Genomic DNA, 20,793 nt, shown 5'->3' on the forward strand with positions numbered 1-20,793 from the left:
TACTAACAATAGCTTTTAAAAAAAAAATTCCAGATTTATTTGATTAAATTTAAATTCCTCAGCTGCCGTGATAAGATTTGAACCCATCACTCCAGGTCATTCCTCAGGGTCTCAGGATTACTAGCCCCATAACATAACCACTGTACTCTGTACCCTCCATCCTTAACCCCTCCACTGCCTCTAATTGATAGATACCCCTACCTAACAAAAGTATAACGATGTAGATCAAAGCTGTAAATGGGAACACTTCATGACACTATATAAAAGCAAGGTGCCGTTGATTGAAAGTCAGCACAGGCTCAACAACTGCGAAACATCTGGCCTATGATTACTTCTACCAACTTAATGAACGCTGCATTACAAATCAACATCAGATTAAAGCAAAGCCATCTCCAAAGATTTTACGTCAAGACCAACTGTTTGCATATTCAATCATGATTACATTAATTGAAAGAGAGTGAACTTCATTTCACAAGGTGAAGCTACTCGAGAAGCCATTTATGTTACAGGTATTACAGTATATAAATACAAGTTGGTGTTATTATTTGTCTTGTTGAAACTTGAAAGCAGCAGGTCTCATGCTTCCTTCAAAACTTCCTCAGGTTGAAGCTATCTGAAGAGTCCAAAGCAGGAACTTTGCTAAGGAGTCTTATAAAAGCAAACATCTTGGTTTAACAGATTGGAGCATAACATGGGAAAATGTGAGGTTGTCCACTTTGGTAATAGAGTTGAAAAGCAGATTATTTAAATGGAGGGAGACTGCAGAATGCTATGATACTGGGGGATCTGGGTGACTTTGTGAATCACAAGAAGTTAGCATGCAGGTACATCAAGTAATTAGGAAGGGAAATGGGATGTTGGCCTTTATTGCAAGGGGGATGGAGTAAAAAAAGTAGGGAAGTCTTGCGACAACTGTACAGGCGTTAGTGAGACCACATCTAGAATACTGCATGCAGTTTTGGTCTTCTTATTTAAGAAGGGACATATTTGCATTGGAGGCAGTTTGGAGAAGGTTCACTAAACTGATTCCTAGGATGAAGGGCTTATTTTAAGATGAAAGGTTGAGGTCATTGGAGTTTAGAAGAATGCGGTGATCTTATTGAAACATACAAGTTTTCAAGAGGGCTTGACGGGGCAAATGCTGAGAGGAAGTTTCCACTCATGGAGCATTTAAAGCCAGAGGCATAGTTTCAAAATAAAGGGTCTCACATTTAAGATGGAGATGAGGAACCATTTCTTCTCTCAGAGTGTCATTAACTTTTGGAATTCTCTATAATGGAGAGCATAGGATGTTGTATCATTGAATATATTCAAGACTGAATTGGGAAGTTTTTGATCTACAAGGGAGTCAGTTATGGGAGCAGGCAGGAAAGTGGAGTTGAAGCCAAAATCAGACCAGCCATGATCTTATTGAATGGTAGAGCAGGCTCAAAGGGCCAAATGGCCTACTCCTATTTCTTATGGTAACAGTATCTTGACTATTTGCAAAGCAAGATTTTAAACATATAAATGGAGAGAACATAACACAATTACAAAGAAAAAGGCACGTAAAATCAATGCAAATGTCAAACACCAAATTCAAGTTAAAAGAGCACATGCAATTAATATTCAACAGATACAGATTCCAAAGAAAAGAGGAACATGCAATCAACATCAAGAATTTTCTGAATCCTGATTAAGGCAGTGTTGTTCCATTGCAGGTTTGATGTTGGAATAGTGTCTCGAAATGGAATACATCACAAAATTGGATTGCAGGACTCCACAACTCCAGTCACACCTCGACATCTCTTAGCAATGTAAACACCATAAATTATTATTATTAAACATTTTAAATTTTCACTGAAGAACCAATAAAGTGCATGAGCTTTTGTTGATCTGTACAGGCACTGTGGAATTATTGGTTTCCACTAGCTATCTTAGAAGCTAGACAACCGTGGAGCACAGGGAGATAAATATTTGCCGAACAGACAAAACCTTACCATGCACTCAATATAAACAAGATACCAGCTACTTACTGCGTAGTAAATGAAAATCCTCAGACTTTTCTGTAAAGAGAGCAGCTATTTCAGACACCATGTTGTCATAGTTATCAGTCTTTTTATATGTCTGAAGTACTGTGGAGAATCTGTTGAAATTACTAGATCCTAAAGCCTTCTTAGCATCAGTAATATAAGCAGCAAGTAAATGCTGTTTCTTCTGGTCTGTCGTAGCAGCTAATATGTTTGAAGGTGTAGTTGTGGAAACTGTTGGTTCAGAATTACAAATTTCACCTATATTTAAGGCAGACAAAAACCCACATTAATACAATCTTTTAATCAAATTTATAAATCAGTCATCTCAGTTCAAATAATTTCCTGAAAAATCTCAATTTTCCTGCAACAGAAAGTGTATTCACTTGATGCAACTTTAGAATTCCTAGGTTTTTCATGCCTAAGTTTTCTTAGGGGGACTGAACTTTACCATTTCAAGTGACTTTAATTAAATAAAATGCTGAGAACTTGTATATAAAAATACACATGATGTTAAATGACACAATCAGCTCAATAATCTATGTACACTTAACTTTGGTTAAATTTCACAAAGGTAGACACTCTAGGGGTGGAATTTTCCAAAAATTGCACTAAGTACGGTAGCCGGCGGGTAAAATGGAGTCCTGCCCACCGACAGAAATGGAGGGTTTTCACGCTGTAACTTCCCGAGCCCGCCTCATTATTTATGCATTCCTGGGAAACATGCTGTTTCCATGACGGGCGGGCTCTCATTCACCCACTCGCCATCACCCTACTGTTGCATCACGCCACCATCTTTAAAAGGCAACACCCAGCAATGCGCCCATCGCCACCAGCTCATCACCACTGCCTGGGAGACATGGCCAGCAAAGGCAAAAAGACTGCATCCCCCTGCTTCAACGACAGGTCCCTCGAGCGACTGCTGGATGCTGTGGAGGCCCACGGGGATGTGCTCTACCTCCCGCTCTGGCCGCAGGATGGGTAGCAATGTCACCAACACGGCTTGGGAGGTGGTGGCAGTGGTGGTCAGCGCCAACACCCTGCAGAGGAGGACAGCCACCCAGTGCCACAAAAGGATGAATGATCTCCTCCATTCCGGCAGGGTAAGTCACTCTTTTCATCACATTCAACTCACACGCTCACAAACCCATCACACATCCACAGGGCCCTCACTTACTACCAGTGCAAGGGACATTCGCGCTTTCACACACACTGTCATTGTTCTCGTCCCACCCATGGGACCACTCACCACCCACACAGGCCAGGCATACTTATCATCTGGCCCGGCAGGCATCCTGATACACTCTCCCCATCTCTATCCATGCAGGACAAACCGGCTGACAACAGGGGGGATAGGTCGCAGACAAGTGGAGGGATGCCGGAGATCAAAGTGCGGACAGAATTAGAAAACAGAGCCATCCAGCTGGCCGGTAATGACTGGGACCAGTCCTGTGCTGACAGTGAGGTTGGCACTGCTGTACCAAGTGAGGATCCAGCAGTGCAACATCCATCAGACAGCCATGCCGTGAGTGACGTGTCCTCTTTCATAGGCCACTGCCATGCACTAATTATCTCCCCTTGTTTTCGCAGGCACATCTGCCAAACAGCTGACAGAGTCCATGACCCAGGGCCTCCAATCAAGCTCCGAAGAAACCTCTGAAGAGGAATCTGAAGACCTCCCTGAAGTCCCGTCACAGTGCTCACCCACACCCTCCACCAGCGCAGAGACACACACGTCGGTGGGACCTAGCTTTAGAGTAGCATCGGGATCACAATCTGGTGAGCATTTTGCACTTTCTGATCCGCAGCAGGCGGAGGCAGGGACTTCCCAGGTCCCCGGTACTCAGAGGACTGCTGAAGGCCAGAACATTGCTGGGTCCAAGTCAGATGACGAGCCTCTGGACTCGGTCATGTCACGGTTGCTGGAGCTGCAAAGGCAAGCTAGGGAACAAGAAGAAGGGATGTCCGCTGCAATCCTCAGATTGCAAGGCATGATGGAGGAGTCCGTCCATCTTCAGCCTGAGGTAATAGCGCCAGTTTGCCAATGCACCAAGGTCAACACTGGCAGGATGGCAGCCATCATGGAGACCATGGTCCAGGACGTCACTCCTGCACTGCTGCGCGGGCTTAACTCCATTGCTGATGCCATAGTTGGCCTCCAACAGTGTTTTTGCGAGAGGGGTGCTGGGCAGCTCGAGCTCACTCCAGCTACCCCTTCCACTCACTGAGTCAGCCAGAGGACCTCCGGCACCCATAGAGAGGAGGATCAGCAAGTGCACACTCTGGGGCAATCCACACAGGTGACTCTGGGAGCGACAGGCCCATCCGAATCCTATCTTCCTGTGACCTCTGCAGATACAGCTTCACAGGCCGAGGCCTGTGCCACACAGCAGGACCCTGAAAGCAGGCCGTGGCCCTCCAGAGGATGCCCACCAAAGGCATCACAGTCAGCAGGCTGCCTCCCCTCTGCTGTGGATGTCCGGGCAGCACCAAGACGTAGTGGCAGAATTAGGAAAGTTAGGTAAAAGTAGTTGCACAGCCTGGCCATGGGTGTTGATCACTCATACATACTGTTCACTATCGTCAATAAACTCCTAAGAATGTCACCCTGTCTGTGGCTCCTTGTTCTGATGAGCAGTGTACTTCTCACTCAGATGTGAAACCTTACTGCATAAGGTAAAAGGCAGGCGTCTCGGTTCAGGGCCTCTTCCCTGTGCTCTGTGCAGCCTTCAGACCACAGTGATGGTCCAGCCTCACACTCCCTGGAAACATTACTGATGCCTGCACCTCGGCGGTGCTGGTCATTGCTGCCAGAATGTAGAGGGCAAGCGCCACAGAGTTCTCTCATATTCTGTGTGCTCTCAGCACCTTTAAGGTGGGGCTCGCCTCCATCACATCAGCATCTGCGGCCAGTGATGCTGTGCACCAGCTCCTGAAGAGCTAAGGTGCTGAAGGCAGACACAGCATCAGATCTAAAGTTTCATGGCTGCGTCTCTGAGATGGCCCTGATCATGGATCAGCGAGCTGCTCTCAGCTAGACACGAGTCAGACATTCTCAGGGCCTATGTGAAGATCTATGGAGTGGTTTCACTGCATGTTATCATCATCCTCCTGTGATTGAGCAACTATTAGGGCTTCCACTGCATCTCCATGACAGGAGCTTTCTCACAGAGGGTATTGGCGGTGTGATAAGCCAGACTGGAGTCAAACGTCCACAGCTGCAATATGAGGATCTACGGGGATATCTCATTGCATGTCGTCATCATCTTCCACAAATCTGGCAGCTATGAGGGCTTCCCAAGTGCATCTGCCTCGTCTAACCAGTGCGAGGGCCTCATCCCCGTCGTCGTCACCACCGAGGACCCCCTCACCCTCAGCTCTGTCGACGTTCTCCTCATCAGAGGAGACGAGCAGCTCCTCCATCTCCTCCTCAGCCAGCTCCCCTCCCATTGCATCGCCAGGTCGTAAAGGGCACAGCAGATGATGACGATGCGTGGCAGACGATGACGATGCGTGATACCCTTTGCGGCCTGTTTTGCAGGGCTCAACCAGACCAGTCCAGGCACCAGAACTGCAATTTCAGCAACCCGATGGTCTGCTCCACCATGTTGTGAGCTGCTGCACGAGCCTCATTATAGCTTCGCCCGGCTGCAGTCTGAGGCCGCCACAAGGATGTCATCAGCCACGGCCTCTGCAGGTAGCCCTTGTCTCGAACCCTGGAGCTAACCCTGCAGCCTCTGCGGACCCTGGAAGACTGCAGGGATCTGCGAATGACTCAGGATGTAAGCTTCGTGCACACTCCCTGAAAACTGTGCGCATACCTGCTGGATGTGTTTCTGGTGGTCACATACCAGCTGTACATTCAGTGAGTGGAAGCCCTTGCGGTTGATGAAGTCCACCGAGTGTAGCGCTGGAGACCTAAGCACCACATAAGTGCAGTAAATCACACCCTGTACCTGTGGGAATCCCGAGATCAGGGTGAATCCAATGGCCCTTGCATCCTGGCTGTCCCGGTCCCAGGCGAAATGCACAAAGTTGTGTGTCCTCGAGAAGATGGCACTCGTGACCTCATGGATGCATTTGTGGGTGGCAGATTGTGAAATCCCACAGAGGTCACCTGTGGAGCCCTGAAAGGAGCCACTGGCATAGAAATTGAGCACCACGGTCACTTTCACAGCCACTGGCAGTGGATGCCCTCCATGTCCCCTTGGCGCCTAGTCCTGCAGTAAGTGGCAGATGTGAGCCACCAGGTCCCTAGGCATGCGCAGTCGTCATCGACACTGGTTCTCAGTCATCTGCAGGAATGGCAGGCGGAGTCTGCCACGGCTTGCTGTCACTCTTTGGCAGCGAGTGTGGGAGACCCAGCTGCTCCTTCTCCACGAGGTTGCTGCTCCTGCTTTTGTGCAGCCAGGTGCCTCAGTCACTCTCTCCTCCGTCTTCTACGGTCTCTGTAGGCCATCAGGCATACAGCTAGGTCACCAGGATCCATGATGCTGACATGGTCCTCCTGCAGCATGAAAGAGAGAGAGCCGTGGTTATCATGGCTGTACTTAGCACCTTTCCTGACCCTGTGTGACCACCCCTTATTGCATCCTGGAGAGTGCTGGTCACCCCTTGGATGGCCAGAGATGAGTGCGCTACATGGCTGCCCTGTCAACCTGCGACATGGGAAACACTGGTCCAAACCAGGATGCTGAGATTGCAAGGGGCTGTGAGCGCCTCCAGCAGTGACTGCTACATGGCCAGCATTGGCGAACAGATTGTACGTGTGCAGTCCAACTGCTCCACGGTCCAATAAAGTGGCGGCAGACACGAATTCTGTGCCGGGGGAGGGTGGGGGCGCTTGGAGCGCTTGGTGGCCCTTTGGTGCCTCCGTGTTGCTTGCATGGGTGGGCAGGCAAGGAGCCTGACCCCAATCATATCACTGTGCTTGTGCCTGATCTTAGTTGCAGAGGCATGGTCAGTTTATACAGGTAACCCCGTCACCCGCAGCAGTCGCCTCCCAGGCCAGGCATCAGTTTCCCCTGGTGCCCCCGAGGCCTGTAAACAACGGGCGAGCTGTGAAGAAAGCTCCTGCTCACTCACCTCAGTTCCTCTAAAGTGAAGGCCGCCCAGTGCACGTCGCCACAACATGCTGTTGTGAAACACATCAGCATGCTATCCCGCCAATGTGGGTGGATGATACGGCTGGGTACCAACAGCCTGGTGGGATGGCCGTTTAATTATATACTAATATATTACAATTAGCGCCTCGCCGACTGATGGCAGGAAACTCAGCCCACCATCAGCGGGCTGAGCAGACAATCGCGACCTGCCTTCACGCTGTCGTGAAGCAGGTTGTGCCACATTTCCCATGCACGCCACCTATCATGTCCGCCGCCAGCAGGCTCGGAAAATTCCACCCTAGGGCTTTTGAACTAGGACGAATTAGAACAGCAACTTCTTTCTCACCAAAAAATGTATTTTGAAGAGTACCCAAAATGAGAACAAAATAATTTATTAGAACAAGTTTTAATTGGGTCTGTAATAAACAAAACAATCTGAATAATAGTCTGTATGTTAACAAAGGAATCTCAATACCTTTGCTAAGTGCCCCACAGTTTAAGTGTTTTCCTCCTTTGTTGAGATGTGTGCAAGCATTTAGCTGTTGAGATGAACTTGAAGATGTAAATTTGTTCTCTGTAGAGATTGCAAGCTCAAACTTCCACTTAGTCTCACTACCTGGATTTTTCATAAAATGTTGAATAATAATTATCCTGCTTTAAGCAGAAGAGCAGCACTTTGCAGCTTTACCATAATCATAGAGTCATTTTACTTGATAAAAAATTGAAATCAGAAAGACACTTTTGAATTTTCAACTCCACTTTTAACATGGATTCACATTTATCTTACATAGAATTTCAACAATGCTATAAAAGTAAATAGTATTAAAAATGTTCAGGTTATGGAAGTGCATTTCAAAGCTTTAAGACTTCATATTTCCCCCTCTACTCCTGTCAACAGTAAATGCTGCGGAGAAAGATTTCACAATTACAGATGGTTCTCAGTGGTTTTGACAAGCTATTGAAGCAAGAGGTGGGCATCAAGATGAGCCTAATTGTGTTATTCAAAGTCCATACACCCTTTCTGTAAGCACTGATTAGGCTTTGGAGTCCCAGCTGTTTCTTCCTTCTCTTCCTATTTTATTGCTTGCAAGTGCCTTAATCTTCTCAGCAACAAATAATGAAGAACATTTAATATCAACCACAATAGAATTGAGGCACAATAGAAGTCATGCCTCTTCCACCTGTCTAGCTAGGATTCACTAACGCAGCGTGAACCAGGGACTAAATTTGGGACCTGATGCAAACAAATTGAGAGTGTTGATACAGAAATTACACTAAGTTGGCATTACCTATCAAACCCTTCCACAATGCAATTTTCTATATGGATCTCCTGATGGAAGAGCTTACAGTGGGGTAATATGTATGGGTGCAAGTAATCCTGCCATTGTTCATGCAAACGTCCATTTTTCATGAGTCCAGATGGAGAGTGTTAACAAGTTATTCCTAAAAGGGAGCAAGGTATGTCATAATCTAATCTGCTTCATGTCCTTATCTGACTTTCATGTTTCACATACTTCCAACAGGACTCAGTTAACCCAATTTAAGCTTCCCACACAACCCTACAGAGCTAAATACAAACCAGGAATCAAATCTGAAATCTTTTCTGCCTGTCTGGCTGAGTAATACATGATTGGTGTATTCTCGATGTAGATTTCTTTATGTAATTGCCGTGTAAGCACAGGAAGAAAAAGGCAGCAAATTCTAAAGTGAAAATAAATGCTTGATTGTTCCGGGAAACATAGTTTTGCAATATGAGGAACTGCTTAATTTGCATTTCCTGAAAAATTAATATTATGTTTCTCCCCTTTTCCACATGAGAATAGCTAGAGGCTATAGCTATAATTAAAAATATTCCAGCAATTTTTCAATTAAACTGCAATGCTAGAAAACTTAAGTTTTGCATAGTTTTCTTTACTGCAATGTTTACTCTATTTCTTCTTACAAAATGTATTTTGTATTTCTTTTTAAAGTATATTAATCACAGAAAAGGACAGGCATTGTCTCTATGTACAACTGAAAGAGGCACACAGGACTGAGCCTTTAGGACTTTCAAAAATTTCAACTGTTTATGTCTTACAGGAGTTGACAAATCTATAAATTCAGGTTTAAAAAATTAGTAAAACCTGATTACGAACAGAATGTGCAGCGAAATATCCGTTTAAAAAACCTTCAAGAATAAAAACCTTACACTAAGGTTACGTAGTGCTGCTGACAATCTTGTAACAAAACTACAAACTCCATACAGCCAATGTGATGAGGTTGAACTTCTTTCTGACCACCTTTGGGAACCTTAGTGCCATGTACTATTCACTGGTCAAGTGACTGGCAGGCAACTTGGTCTTCAAACTCTGACTTGTTAACTGACTTCCTTGAGGGGTTGCTAGAGTCAACCTGACCTGTTTTTTTTTTACTTCTGCTCCCTGGCGAGCACAGGAAACAAATTCTTTGATAAGCTGTTAATACATAATGAAACCGCCCACAGGTCTGACAATGGTACAGTAGCGTGCTCTGCCACACAGCTGCTATATCTACCTTGTGGAAGCCTTTGTTATACAGACTGGATTTTGATTAAACATAATTTCTTAAAGTAAAAGGATTGTTTTTTGCCTCTTACGTCTTAGAACTGCATAATCAGATTTATACACCCATCACCAGTAAGATGGTGGCAGGTTTCATCAAACCTTATTTTGTGATTGAGTTATAACATCAGGGAAGAGTGGAGAGAAATGGGGAAGAAAGTAACTGGAAATAACTTAATAATTAAAAATACAGCACTCATTCTCTTTTTTGAATCCTTAATTAACTGCAATCCTAAATGATTGATTAGAAGGTAAATACCAGCTAACATTTTTCAAAATTAATCCCTCTTCCAATTAGAAGTTAACTGGCATCATAGGTTTCCAGCTATAGTATTTTAAGAAGTGATTTCAACACTAAACAAAATACACGACGGGAAATCACCTATGAGGTACTTCCTTTTTATTGCCTGCAAGTGCCTCGATCTTCTCAGCAGCAGCAAATAATTAAGAACATGTAACATCAACCACAATATGATTTATTGGGAAATGAAGCAAGAGGGAAAATACTCATTTTCCTTCTGATGTTATATCCATAATGTTGCCTGATCGACAGCTTATTTATAAAATGGATTCCTCTTGTTCGAAAAAATAGATAATAAAGTAATGGATTATTTTAGTTAATGCAGGAATTCTGTGCTTCTAAATGGTGTACCTGGATTTTCTTCCTGCTCTACTCTTTGCCTCTCCTCTCTTGGAAGTGCGTGCTCAGGCTTAAATCCACATCCCTCGCCAGTCAGGTTATAGCAGGCTTCATCAAACCTCTTTTTGTGATGTGGCCGAACAAACTGATAAAACTCTGTTTAAAAATAGTATTTAAAATTTATAAGCATCACAACAGCAAAATATATCCCAAAACAATAAGCTGTCATTACCATGTAATATATGACATATTAAGGCAGAGCCTGATACAATTGCACAGAATCATATCTACGAGCTTACATGCCAGAGTCCTCCATCACCATGCCTGGGTATGTTTGCACTGCCAGAGAGTAGACTGACCAGAGTGGGCTCTAGTGGGATAAACAGTCAGGTGAAAGTAGTTCTGGTAGTCCCCTAAATTGGTTATAGAGGTGAATGGCTTTAGATGGAAATAGGCCAGGGAACCTCCTGCTGATAACCCACCACCCCTCCCAACTGCTTCTCGACCTGCCCTTCCCACACCCACCCCCACCCTGCGCTCCCCAAACAACCAACCTCCTGAAACTGATGAATCATTTGTTCATGTTGAACATCACTTGATGAGGCACCAAAGGGAATCAAGGGATCCGTGTACTTTAAGATTGTAGAGTAACTGGGGCTTGTTGCAATGGAGCAGAAAAAGGGTAACTGGAGATCAGCTAAAATTATGAAGATTTTTAATAAATAGGGGAAAGCTGTTCTACTTTTTCGTAAGTCAGCAATTAGAGAATATAAATTTACCACTAAAAGATCAAAGCAAGCAGTTAGAAGATATTTTTATAAACACAGGCCACAGAATGTTCCACCAGAAACAATGGTGGAAGCAAACTCATAATAAGCTGGTATAAGGAAAATAGTTAAATATTTGAAAGAAAATATTTGAAAATATTTTTCTTTAAAAGAGGTACAGGAAAAAGACATGAATGGGTACCTCAGCCAGAAACAATCCCACTGCCTTTCTTGAGAAAATTGAGGGAAAGTACAGTTAAACCTCTATAATGCCTCCAGTCCCCATAAGAATTTTTAAACATCTTTTAACCCTATCCTTTAATTATTGTTGTTGGTACTTGTTTTTATAAAAACATTTACTGTTTCTCTTTGTTAATTGTCAATCTTTCCTTTTATCCTTTCCTAGTTTTATTCATTTTCCTCTCTACATTAACTATATTCTGCTTAAATTTCTTTTGTGTAATTAGCATTAAATTTGTCATATGGCTTAAAGTCTCATTTTAATTTGCATTTTTTTACTCATCCATGGAACTTCAGAATTTGCCATATCCACGACCTATTGTAGGGAATAAGTCTAGTTTCAATCCTTGTTTCCCACTGGTTATCCACTGTCTTATGTCAGTTTTTCTTTCCATTTTATTTGGCTTTGTTCCCTGTTGGAATTGGTCAGTTTGCAATCAAGTTCCTATAACTTTCACTGTCTTTTTCAATTTTAATATCAAATCTAAATATGTGACGGTTGTTGTTTCCTAGAGGTTCTCCAATTTACACAGGTTATCTGGGCTTTTTTCAAATGTGAAATTGAGTTCCACTCCTATGCACGTATTACTTTTCCATTTACTTTAGTCCAGTACTACCTAAATGGATGATTTGGCTTCAGAGGTCATCAGGAAGCTAGACCCGTGGTATCAAAGCATGTGGGTCAGTTTGATAACAGAAAGGTTAAAGCTAATTTAAAATTAATTACAGAGATATTCAGAATAGGGAAAGGAAAAGAAGGAAGGATGGAAAGGAGAAAAGGCTTGCATTTACATAGTGCCTTTTGCGACTAAATATCACCCCAAAACGTTTTGAAGTGTGGTCATTGCAATGTAGGAAATGTGGCAGCATTTGCGCCACACAAGTACCAGGCAATGATCATCTCCAAAAGGGAGAATCTAATTATCTCCCCATGACATTAAATGGCATCACAATCGCTGAATCCCCCACTATCAACATCCTGCGGGGTTATCATTGACCAGAAACTGAACTGGACCAGCCACATAAATACTATGGCTACAAGAGCAGGCCAGAGTCTGGGAGTTTTTTGCGGCGAATAACTCACCTCCTGACTCCTCACAGCCAGTCCACCATCTACAAGGCACAAGTCAGGAGTTTGATGGAATACTCTCCACTTGTCTGGAAGAGCACAGCTTCAATAACACAAGAAGCTCAACACCATCCAGTGCAAAGCAGCTTGCTTGATTGTCCACCACCATCGATGCACAGTGGCAGCAGTGTGTACTATGTACAATATGTACTCAGCAACTCACAAAGTCACCTTTAACAGCACCTTCCAAACCTGGACCTCTATACCCCTAGAAGGACAAGGGCAGCAGACATGGGAACACCACCACCTGCAAGTTCCCCTCCAAGTCACACACCTTCTGACTTGGAGCTATATCATCGTTCCTCTACTGTCACTGGATCAAAATCTTGGAACTCCCTTCCTAACAGGACAATGGGAGTCCCTGCACCAGATGGACTGCAATGGTTCAAGGAGGCGGCTCACCATCACTTTCTCAAAGGCAATTAAGGAGGGCCAACAAATGCTGGTCTTGCCAGCGACACCCACATCCCATGAAAGAATAAAAAAAATGCCCACAAACACAAATGTGATAGTGATCAGATAATCTGTTTTTGGGATGTTGATTGAGGGATAAATATTGGCCAGGACATCAAGGATTGTTCCCCACTCTTCTTCAAAGTAATTCCATAAGATCTTTTACATCCATCTGATAGGGAAGATGGCATCTCTTTCAAAAGATTTTGCCTTTGATAGTGCAGCACTCCCTCAATACTGCGCTGGTATGCCAGTCTCGATATTTCAATAATCCAGAATTAGAACCATTGCTCGGTACTGAACCTACTATCCACACAGCAGCATCTTTATTTGAAACACAAGGTAATCCAGCTCCTGGTGAACTACAATAATCCACTGTCACTGCTCTAGGGAGCTTTCAGGCAGGAATAGAGTCTGAAACAGGTAGTTTCCAAACACAATATCTTCCAGAAGTCCGTGGCACCAGCTCAGAGTGGTCAGGTGAAAATTCTGAACAAGTTACATTATAATATTATGCCACCTGTATTTATAGGCAGGTGGTCTTGCCCCGACTGCAGAGAATAGCAGATATGCTATTGAGTATTTATACTATATTTTGGCACCAACTCAAAATGCACACGTGACACAATGTACCATTCTTTCAACATCAAAGAGTACCAGATCAACCAGTCACACAGTTATTTTTTAACCTAATTTTAGATGGTGCAACTTATACGGCACTTCATACACAATGAAAACCATAATTGGCAGAATATAGTTTTATGTAACCACACAGTAACTAACCCTTACAATTAATTACCTCGCAGAAGATTGTTTTTTCTTGAATCTTCTGTAAAAAGGGCTGCCATTTCACCAAGCATGGTATCAAAATCATCCGTCATCTTGTACTTTTGCATTGCGTCTGTAAAACGCTCATAGTTGGCCTTGCTAAGAACCTCCTTTACAGCTACAATGAAAAATTTAGCTTTTTCTGCTTTTGTCTTTTCAGATAGTGGCAACACATCAAATCCCTAATCAGAAAACATAACAAATCAAGTTCACTTTGTCAAATAATATAAGTGACTGCTGAAAAGGTGAAAAAGTTATTGATATGCAAGTAAAGACTGAATTTTTTTAAATCCTTACAAAGACATCAACAGCCTCAGCACAGATTGATTGCAACAGTTTCTAGCATTTTGGAGCAGATGGAAGGGATTTTTAATACATTTCACTTGCAGGTATGCAGACGTCAAAAGTACTATTAACACCATGTATTAGAATTAACTAAATTCAAATATCTTTGTCTTTTAAAATAATGAAACAGTAAAATAAACAATTCATTGCACTAATGAGGAATTTCTTCACTATTAAATGAAACAAGTGGCCTATTAAAAGTCTTCTACAAACACTGTGTTTTTAAACTGCAGGAAAACCCAAAAGGCATTTAGACTGCCAAAAGCAACTGTGCACTTTTGGATATTACTACATAGCATAAATACAAAGCAACTTGTGTAAAGAATCTCAGAACAAAATGGCCAGAATTAATTTCAAATAAGATTTTATGCTGGGGGAGTACATTGAAATGATGTCATCAGGTAACTGTACCATTAGATGAAGTACCATTAGGTTTACATAATAATGAAGACAAAAGAAACATACATACATGATTACTAACGAGCATAATTTTTTTTCTGCCTCCTCGCTGTTCACCAGCCAGATGTTTAAGAGACATTGCTGGCATTTTAACTGCCTACAGAAATGCAAATTAAAAAGTAAATCATTTGCCACATTCGGCAACAGGTGACAACATGCTAGAAGTAATTCATTCACTGAAGTCCTGAGGATGTGAGAAATGTTACATAAATGCAAGTTCCACATCATTATTATGCAGCCATCTATTTGTAGCTATGAGCATTGGTATAAATTTTCTAAGGCTTTTGGGAACCACTGAATTACTAATCGACAATTCTGCTGAAGGATCCACTGAATTAATTCATAGCAATGCTTTTAGGGAAGGCTAACAAGGCAAGAAAATGCACAATAAATGGTCAGACACTGAGCAATATTGAGAAACAGCAGGTCCTAGGAGTGTGTCCACAGATCTCTGAAGGTGGCTGGCAAGGTAGGTAAGGTGATCAAGAAGGCATACAGGATACTTGCCTGCATTAGCAGAGATACAGAATGTAAGGGCTGGGAGGTTATGCTGCAACTGTATAAAACACTGGTTAGGCTGGAGTACTACTGTAGTTCTGGTCACCAAACTATAGTAAAAATGTGATTGCACTAGAGAGGGTATAGAGGAAATTTACGAGGATGTTGCCTGGACTGGAGAATTTTATTTGTGAGGAAAAACTGGATAGGCTAAGAAACTCCGGGATGACCTAAATCATGGCATGAAATTATGAGGGGTTCAGAAAGAGTGGATCGGAAGGCCCTATTCCCCTTGGTTGAGGGGGCATAGATTTAGAATAACAGTTAGGAGATCTAGTGGGGATTCAAGGGGAAACCTTTTCACCCAGAAAGTGATGGGGATCTAGAACTCACTGCCTAAAAGACTAGTTGAAGCAGAAACCCTCATAACACTTTAAAAAAATACTTGGATATGCATTTGAAGTGTGGTAACCTACAAGGCAACGTATGACGAGCCGGAAAGTGAGATGAGGCTGAATGGGTCCTGAAGTACCAAATGGCCTCCTTCCATGCTGTAAATTTCTATGATTACGTTCTATCTCAGTCTGTACAGATTTCCAACATTTTCTCACTTTGTTTCTGATTTTTAGTTTTTCTCTTGCATGACTTATCAGTGACATTTGGCTCTGCAATATTCAGCAGGAGGTCTCGCTTAAATGAAGGAATGATATCTGATTTGTAAATCAAGTCTGATAAACTTTCAACCCACCGGCACTGGTCTTAAGAAAGAAAACAGACTGACATCAAGTGCTGCACAAAAGCCATCTTATGAGCTAAATGGTATTCTATAGCTCTACAGTGCTTTTCTTGCTAAACATTTTGCCCATTGTTGACGTAAGGCAGGGCTGGTTAAAGGAACTACTATGAAAAATAAAGGTTAAAAAGTAGAGGAAACATGAAGGCTGAAGAAATAGTCTAAACAGGAGGAGCAGGAATTGAGAGCCTGATTAAATGTGGCACTGATAGTGAGCTTTTGCTGAAAGGGGGAAACAAGGTGAAACGGGAGCTTAGCACTGAGACAGAGCAACACAAGACTTGTATGCTGTACTATTTCAAGACCACTGTAGTAGACTGCCCACTGAGAGGACAGTAAAGTGAGAAGGCAGCAGTGTACAGGATTTGACCTGAACTGGAGTTTGCCACTAAGTAGAGTTGGTTTAAAATTAAATTTCAGTTAAGACAATAATGGGACATGAAATCTGAGTGGGCTCATATTGTACTGCTACTCATGTAGAGGATAAACACCAATATAGATTGGTTGGGCCAAATGACCTGTCCTGGGTTCTATTCTACAATATATGAAGTAATCTCGAATTAGGTGGTATCACAGAACATACAGGAAGGATTGGAACATGTGTGGAAATGCACAAAGTCTGCTTAATAAAGTTAATGAGCTGCAGGCACAAGTAGTCATGTGAGAAAATTATGTAGCAATAATGGTGATTTGAATCAGAAAAGGGGCAAATTGGATATTTAATGTTCCTGGGTACAAAGTATTCAGCAAGTACAGGAAAGGGAAAATGGAGGTGGGGTAAGTTTTGATCAAGGAAAATATTAGTGTGAGAATGTCCTTGAGGGGTCAAAGATCATATTAAATGATGGGGCAGGCTCGCAGGGCCAAATAGTCTAATCCTGCTGATATTTCTTACATCCTTACGTAAACCCTTTGCAAAAAGGTTAACTTACCATTATGCCTTCCCTGTAGCTGTATCTGCATGCTGGCTTTCTTTGATTCCACGTACAACCAAATTCCACTGAATCTCAACATTTACGAGTATCTCATCTTAGAAAAAATATTTTGCTTTTCTGTTCTTCTTATCAAAGAAGATAATTTCATACTTACTTACCCACGTTATATTCCATCTGCCACTTTTGTGCTAAGTCACTATCCACTAAATCTATATCCTTTTGCAGCTTCTCTCTAATTCCTCACAGCTTACTTTCCCACTTCCATCAACAAACTTGGATATATTACACTCAGCCCCCTCAGCTAAATCACTGATGCAGATTGCAAATAGCTCAGGCCAAAGTCTTTTTTAGCTTGGAACAATTGCTTTTGATGGCACCCTACTAGTTACAGCATCTCAGAAATGACTTAACATGTTAATACATTACTTCCAATCCTGTAAGCCCCATTTTCTGGGTTACAAACCTTTATGTGGCACCTTATAGAGTGCCTTCTGATAATCTAAATATGCTACATCTATTGGTTTCTCCTCATCTATCCTGGTAGTTACAACCTCAAAAATCTCCAATAGATTTGTCAAACACTATTCTCCTTTCATTAAACTGTGTTGACTCTACCTACTCATTTTGATTTTCCAACAGCCCTCTTACCTCGCGCTTTATACATTTGAGTATTTCCCTATTACTGATGTCAGGCTAAGTGAACTGTGGCTCCTTATTTTCTTTCTCCAAATGTTTTTTGAACAGCAGGGCTACATTTTGCTTCCTTCCGAATAACTGGGACCATTCCCGAGTTGAGGGAATCCTGGAAGATCAAAACCAATGCACCCATTATCTCTGCTGCCACTTCCTCTAAAACCCTAGTACGTAGGACATCAGGACCCAGGGATTCATTTCCCCTTTTAAAAATTTTTAAATTTTTTTCTTATTTTAAGTTTCTCGTTAGACTCTTTGGTTCCCCACCATTTCCGGTACATTGAAGGAGAAAAAAAATTCCAGAGAAATGGGGAAGGAGGTGGGAACTGGGACCACCAGGATTTCTATTTGAAAGAACAGACGCAAACTTGATGGGCCAAATCACCTCCTCCGTGTTTTATTATCTATGGGGAGAATTTTATCCCTGTCGGGCAGGTGGTTCGGGAGAAGGCACAGAGCCGATCGCCGCCCGCGATTGGCTGCGCGCCGCCACTTTGCGTGGGTGGGCCAATTAACACTCAGCGCAACCTGTGCAGGTGGGGGGTGGAGGGAGAGTTGGGGCCTGCGTTCTTTCGCGCATGTGCACGAAAGAGTGCAGAAATCTCCCTGAGACATGGAGCTGCTTCAGGGAGATTAATTGTAGAATAAACATTGCAAAAAATAAACTACTCAGACATGTCCCCTCATGACAGCATCATGAGCTGGGACGTGTTTACGTATTTTCATAAAATTTTTAAATTTAATTTATAAACCCTTCATGAAACCTCATCCCGCCCATGGATGAGATTTCATGAGAAATGAGAAGGCTGCCTGGGCTCTTCACCTGCCCGCAACCTTAAGGTTGGACGGGCAGCCAGGCAATCAGTTTAACTGGGTTATTAATGGCCTTAACAGGCCTTTGACAGTTCAGCGGGCGCACAGCCAACTCCGGCGCGCGCCTGCCGAACTGAAGATCGGAACGACGCGCGGTGATGTCGGGACGCAGGCCCGACATCACCGTGCACCGAATGGGAGATTCTGGCCCATGATTCTATGGGAGCAGGAAAAGTTCCTGGGGTATATTCGGATGGTCATGCCATGAATAGAGAGACAAAGGAAATGAAGTTGCTAACCGTTGTGGGTGTGGGGAACAGGACAAATAGAGACAATGAAGGAAACTGCCGAGGTCTGAAGCTATTTTTCTTTAGGTATTAAACACTATATGCTTATGACACAGACAAAGATGGCAAACTAGGGATAGAAAATACGAGCAATGCCAGGGTGCACTGTCTACCAACCATTGTGGGAAAGAGTTAACTACAGAAATGTAGTGGTAGTACAAAATTCAACTGAGAGAGGAATAAATAATCACTTCCGTAACCACAAGCAAGTCCTGGATAATGTGTTATCTCCAAGGTGCCACTGTAAGGGGCACTGAGAACAGCTCTAGAGACAGTGAACTGTGCAGATGGGCCAGTCAACAGGATAGAGGATAGAGGTCACGGATAGAGCTATGTGGGAGGGTTCAGTCTAACATCATGGGGGAAGGATGAAATCTCTCAACAAATTACTAGAGTTCTAATTGTAGGAAATGTTATTAACACAAACATGGACTAGGTTTTGGAGAGCATTTGTGGTGATAAGGGAAGGTTTTTTTGCAAGCGCTCAGGACATTATTTCACATTTGCCATTGCAGCATGTAAAGAAACAGGCAGAGCAATTATGTAACCTAAAAGGGGAATATTTGAGAAAAAGTAACCACCAAATAGTTAGGTTCATTGTTAGAACATTAGAAGTCAAAAGCAAGTGCACTAGACCATTAAAAGCAATTTTTCCAATCTCAAAAAGACTTTGCCCAAGCAAATGGAAGAAAATAATTGGCAAACAAATCTACAGGTTAGCAAAGTCCAAGAATGGAATATATTAAATGATGTTAGAAGTGATCACAAAATTAGGTGGCTCATATGGAAAACAGCTGGACTGTATTTTTTTTTCAGTTATTCAGATGGGAGTGTTACTGGTAAGGCCAGTATTTATTGCTCATCCTTAACTGCCCTCATGAAGATGGCAGTTAGCTGCCTTCTTAAAATGCTACAGCCTGTGGGTTGATATTAGATCAGGAGTTTCAGAATTTTGATCCAGAAATGATGAAATAAAGTAATATATTTCCATTTTTGATTCATTAAATTGCTCTGGGGGTATAAAAGCTGATTGGAACACAGATAACAAATTAAACCACAGCCCTGGTCCTGGAGCAGATAGCGAGAAAACACGTTTTAATTATGAAACGGAAGCAAAATGTGTTTCTATGAAGCTCTGTGCAAACCAGGTACATACAGAAGCTAAAGTGCCTTCAACTTGAAAGGTGGAGTAATTAATCCAAAAAAAAATGACAACAAATCTTCAATTTCCCATTTCTGAAGTGACATGCTTCATGAGTCACTGCATCAAGTAGCCTGATGAAGTACTGATGAAAATCACTCTGGTTTTTGCACAAGTAAGCGAGGACAAGTCCATTATTTTAAAACTCTTAACTTGCAATCAGGGACCAGAGCTAAACAAAGCAAATCAGAAGACATTGCAGAATACAGTCATGCAGGTATCTTACTTTTTTTCCACCTTCATCAGTCTTTAGTTCACTGTGCTCTAATGCATCAAGGAGACTCAAAGGTTTCTTTCGCGTGTTCTCAGTTGCTTTCTCATATTCAATGCAGAGCTTGGCCATGGCATCTCCCCTGGAAGGCTCAACATCCTCTGTAAGAGTGCACAGACACAAATTGCTAATAATTTGTTTTGAAGAATTAAAACACAATTTAGTAACTTTTTTTTTTGAGAGTGTGGGAGTTTCTAACCTCATAATTTAAAAAGATAATTAGGCAGATTTATGTTATAACCCCCATGTAAATGGAATGTTCAAAACACTAAAAATGGTATCAGAGGAGAAAACAACTTGCACCTTTAATGTAGAAAAACAGCACAAAGTACTTCACCAAACCAAAGATGATATTCGGAGAGATAAGCATTAACCTAATTAAAGATGTGGGTTTTAAGAAGGCTCTTAAATGAGAAGTAGGATTTTAAGAGATGGATTGTAGTTCATCTAAGCTGAATGTTGGGCAAGCTAAGTGACAGTGGAGAGATCGAGAGAGGTACAGACAATGTCACCAAGAGTCAGTACATAGATGAGGGAAGGGGTAAAGAACAGATTCCTAGTACAGCATGTTGCAGTTGGGAAGGAAAACCATTGCTTGAGTTCTCCAAGTTGGACAATGGAGGTAAAGGATTGCAAGATCATATTATATACAAATCTCTCTATCCATGTATTTTTCTAACCACCTGTC

The 20,793-nt window shown here is 42.5% G+C and overlaps 1 protein-coding gene across 3 annotated transcripts in view; it reads right to left on the reverse strand.

The window, feature by feature from the left end:
- Positions 1–20,793, reverse strand: part of rtel1 (regulator of telomere elongation helicase 1) — a 132,203-nt gene that overhangs the window by 7,508 nt on the left and 103,902 nt on the right. For all 3 annotated transcript variants that reach the window (XM_078555291.1, XM_078555292.1, XM_078555293.1), the window contains 6 exons: positions 20,061–20,206; positions 14,565–14,651; positions 13,722–13,932; positions 10,346–10,489; positions 7,590–7,730; positions 2,016–2,270 (listed from right to left, as the gene is read on the reverse strand). In XM_078555291.1, the coding sequence (XP_078411417.1) occupies positions 2,016–2,270; positions 7,590–7,730; positions 10,346–10,489; positions 13,722–13,932; positions 14,565–14,651; positions 20,061–20,206 (984 nt within the window). The remainder of the gene's footprint in view (positions 1–2,015; positions 2,271–7,589; positions 7,731–10,345; positions 10,490–13,721; positions 13,933–14,564; positions 14,652–20,060; positions 20,207–20,793) is intronic.

Source organism: Cetorhinus maximus, chromosome 13, assembly GCF_964194155.1.
Source record: "Cetorhinus maximus chromosome 13, sCetMax3.hap1.1, whole genome shotgun sequence".
NCBI lineage: Eukaryota > Metazoa > Chordata > Chondrichthyes > Lamniformes > Cetorhinidae > Cetorhinus > Cetorhinus maximus.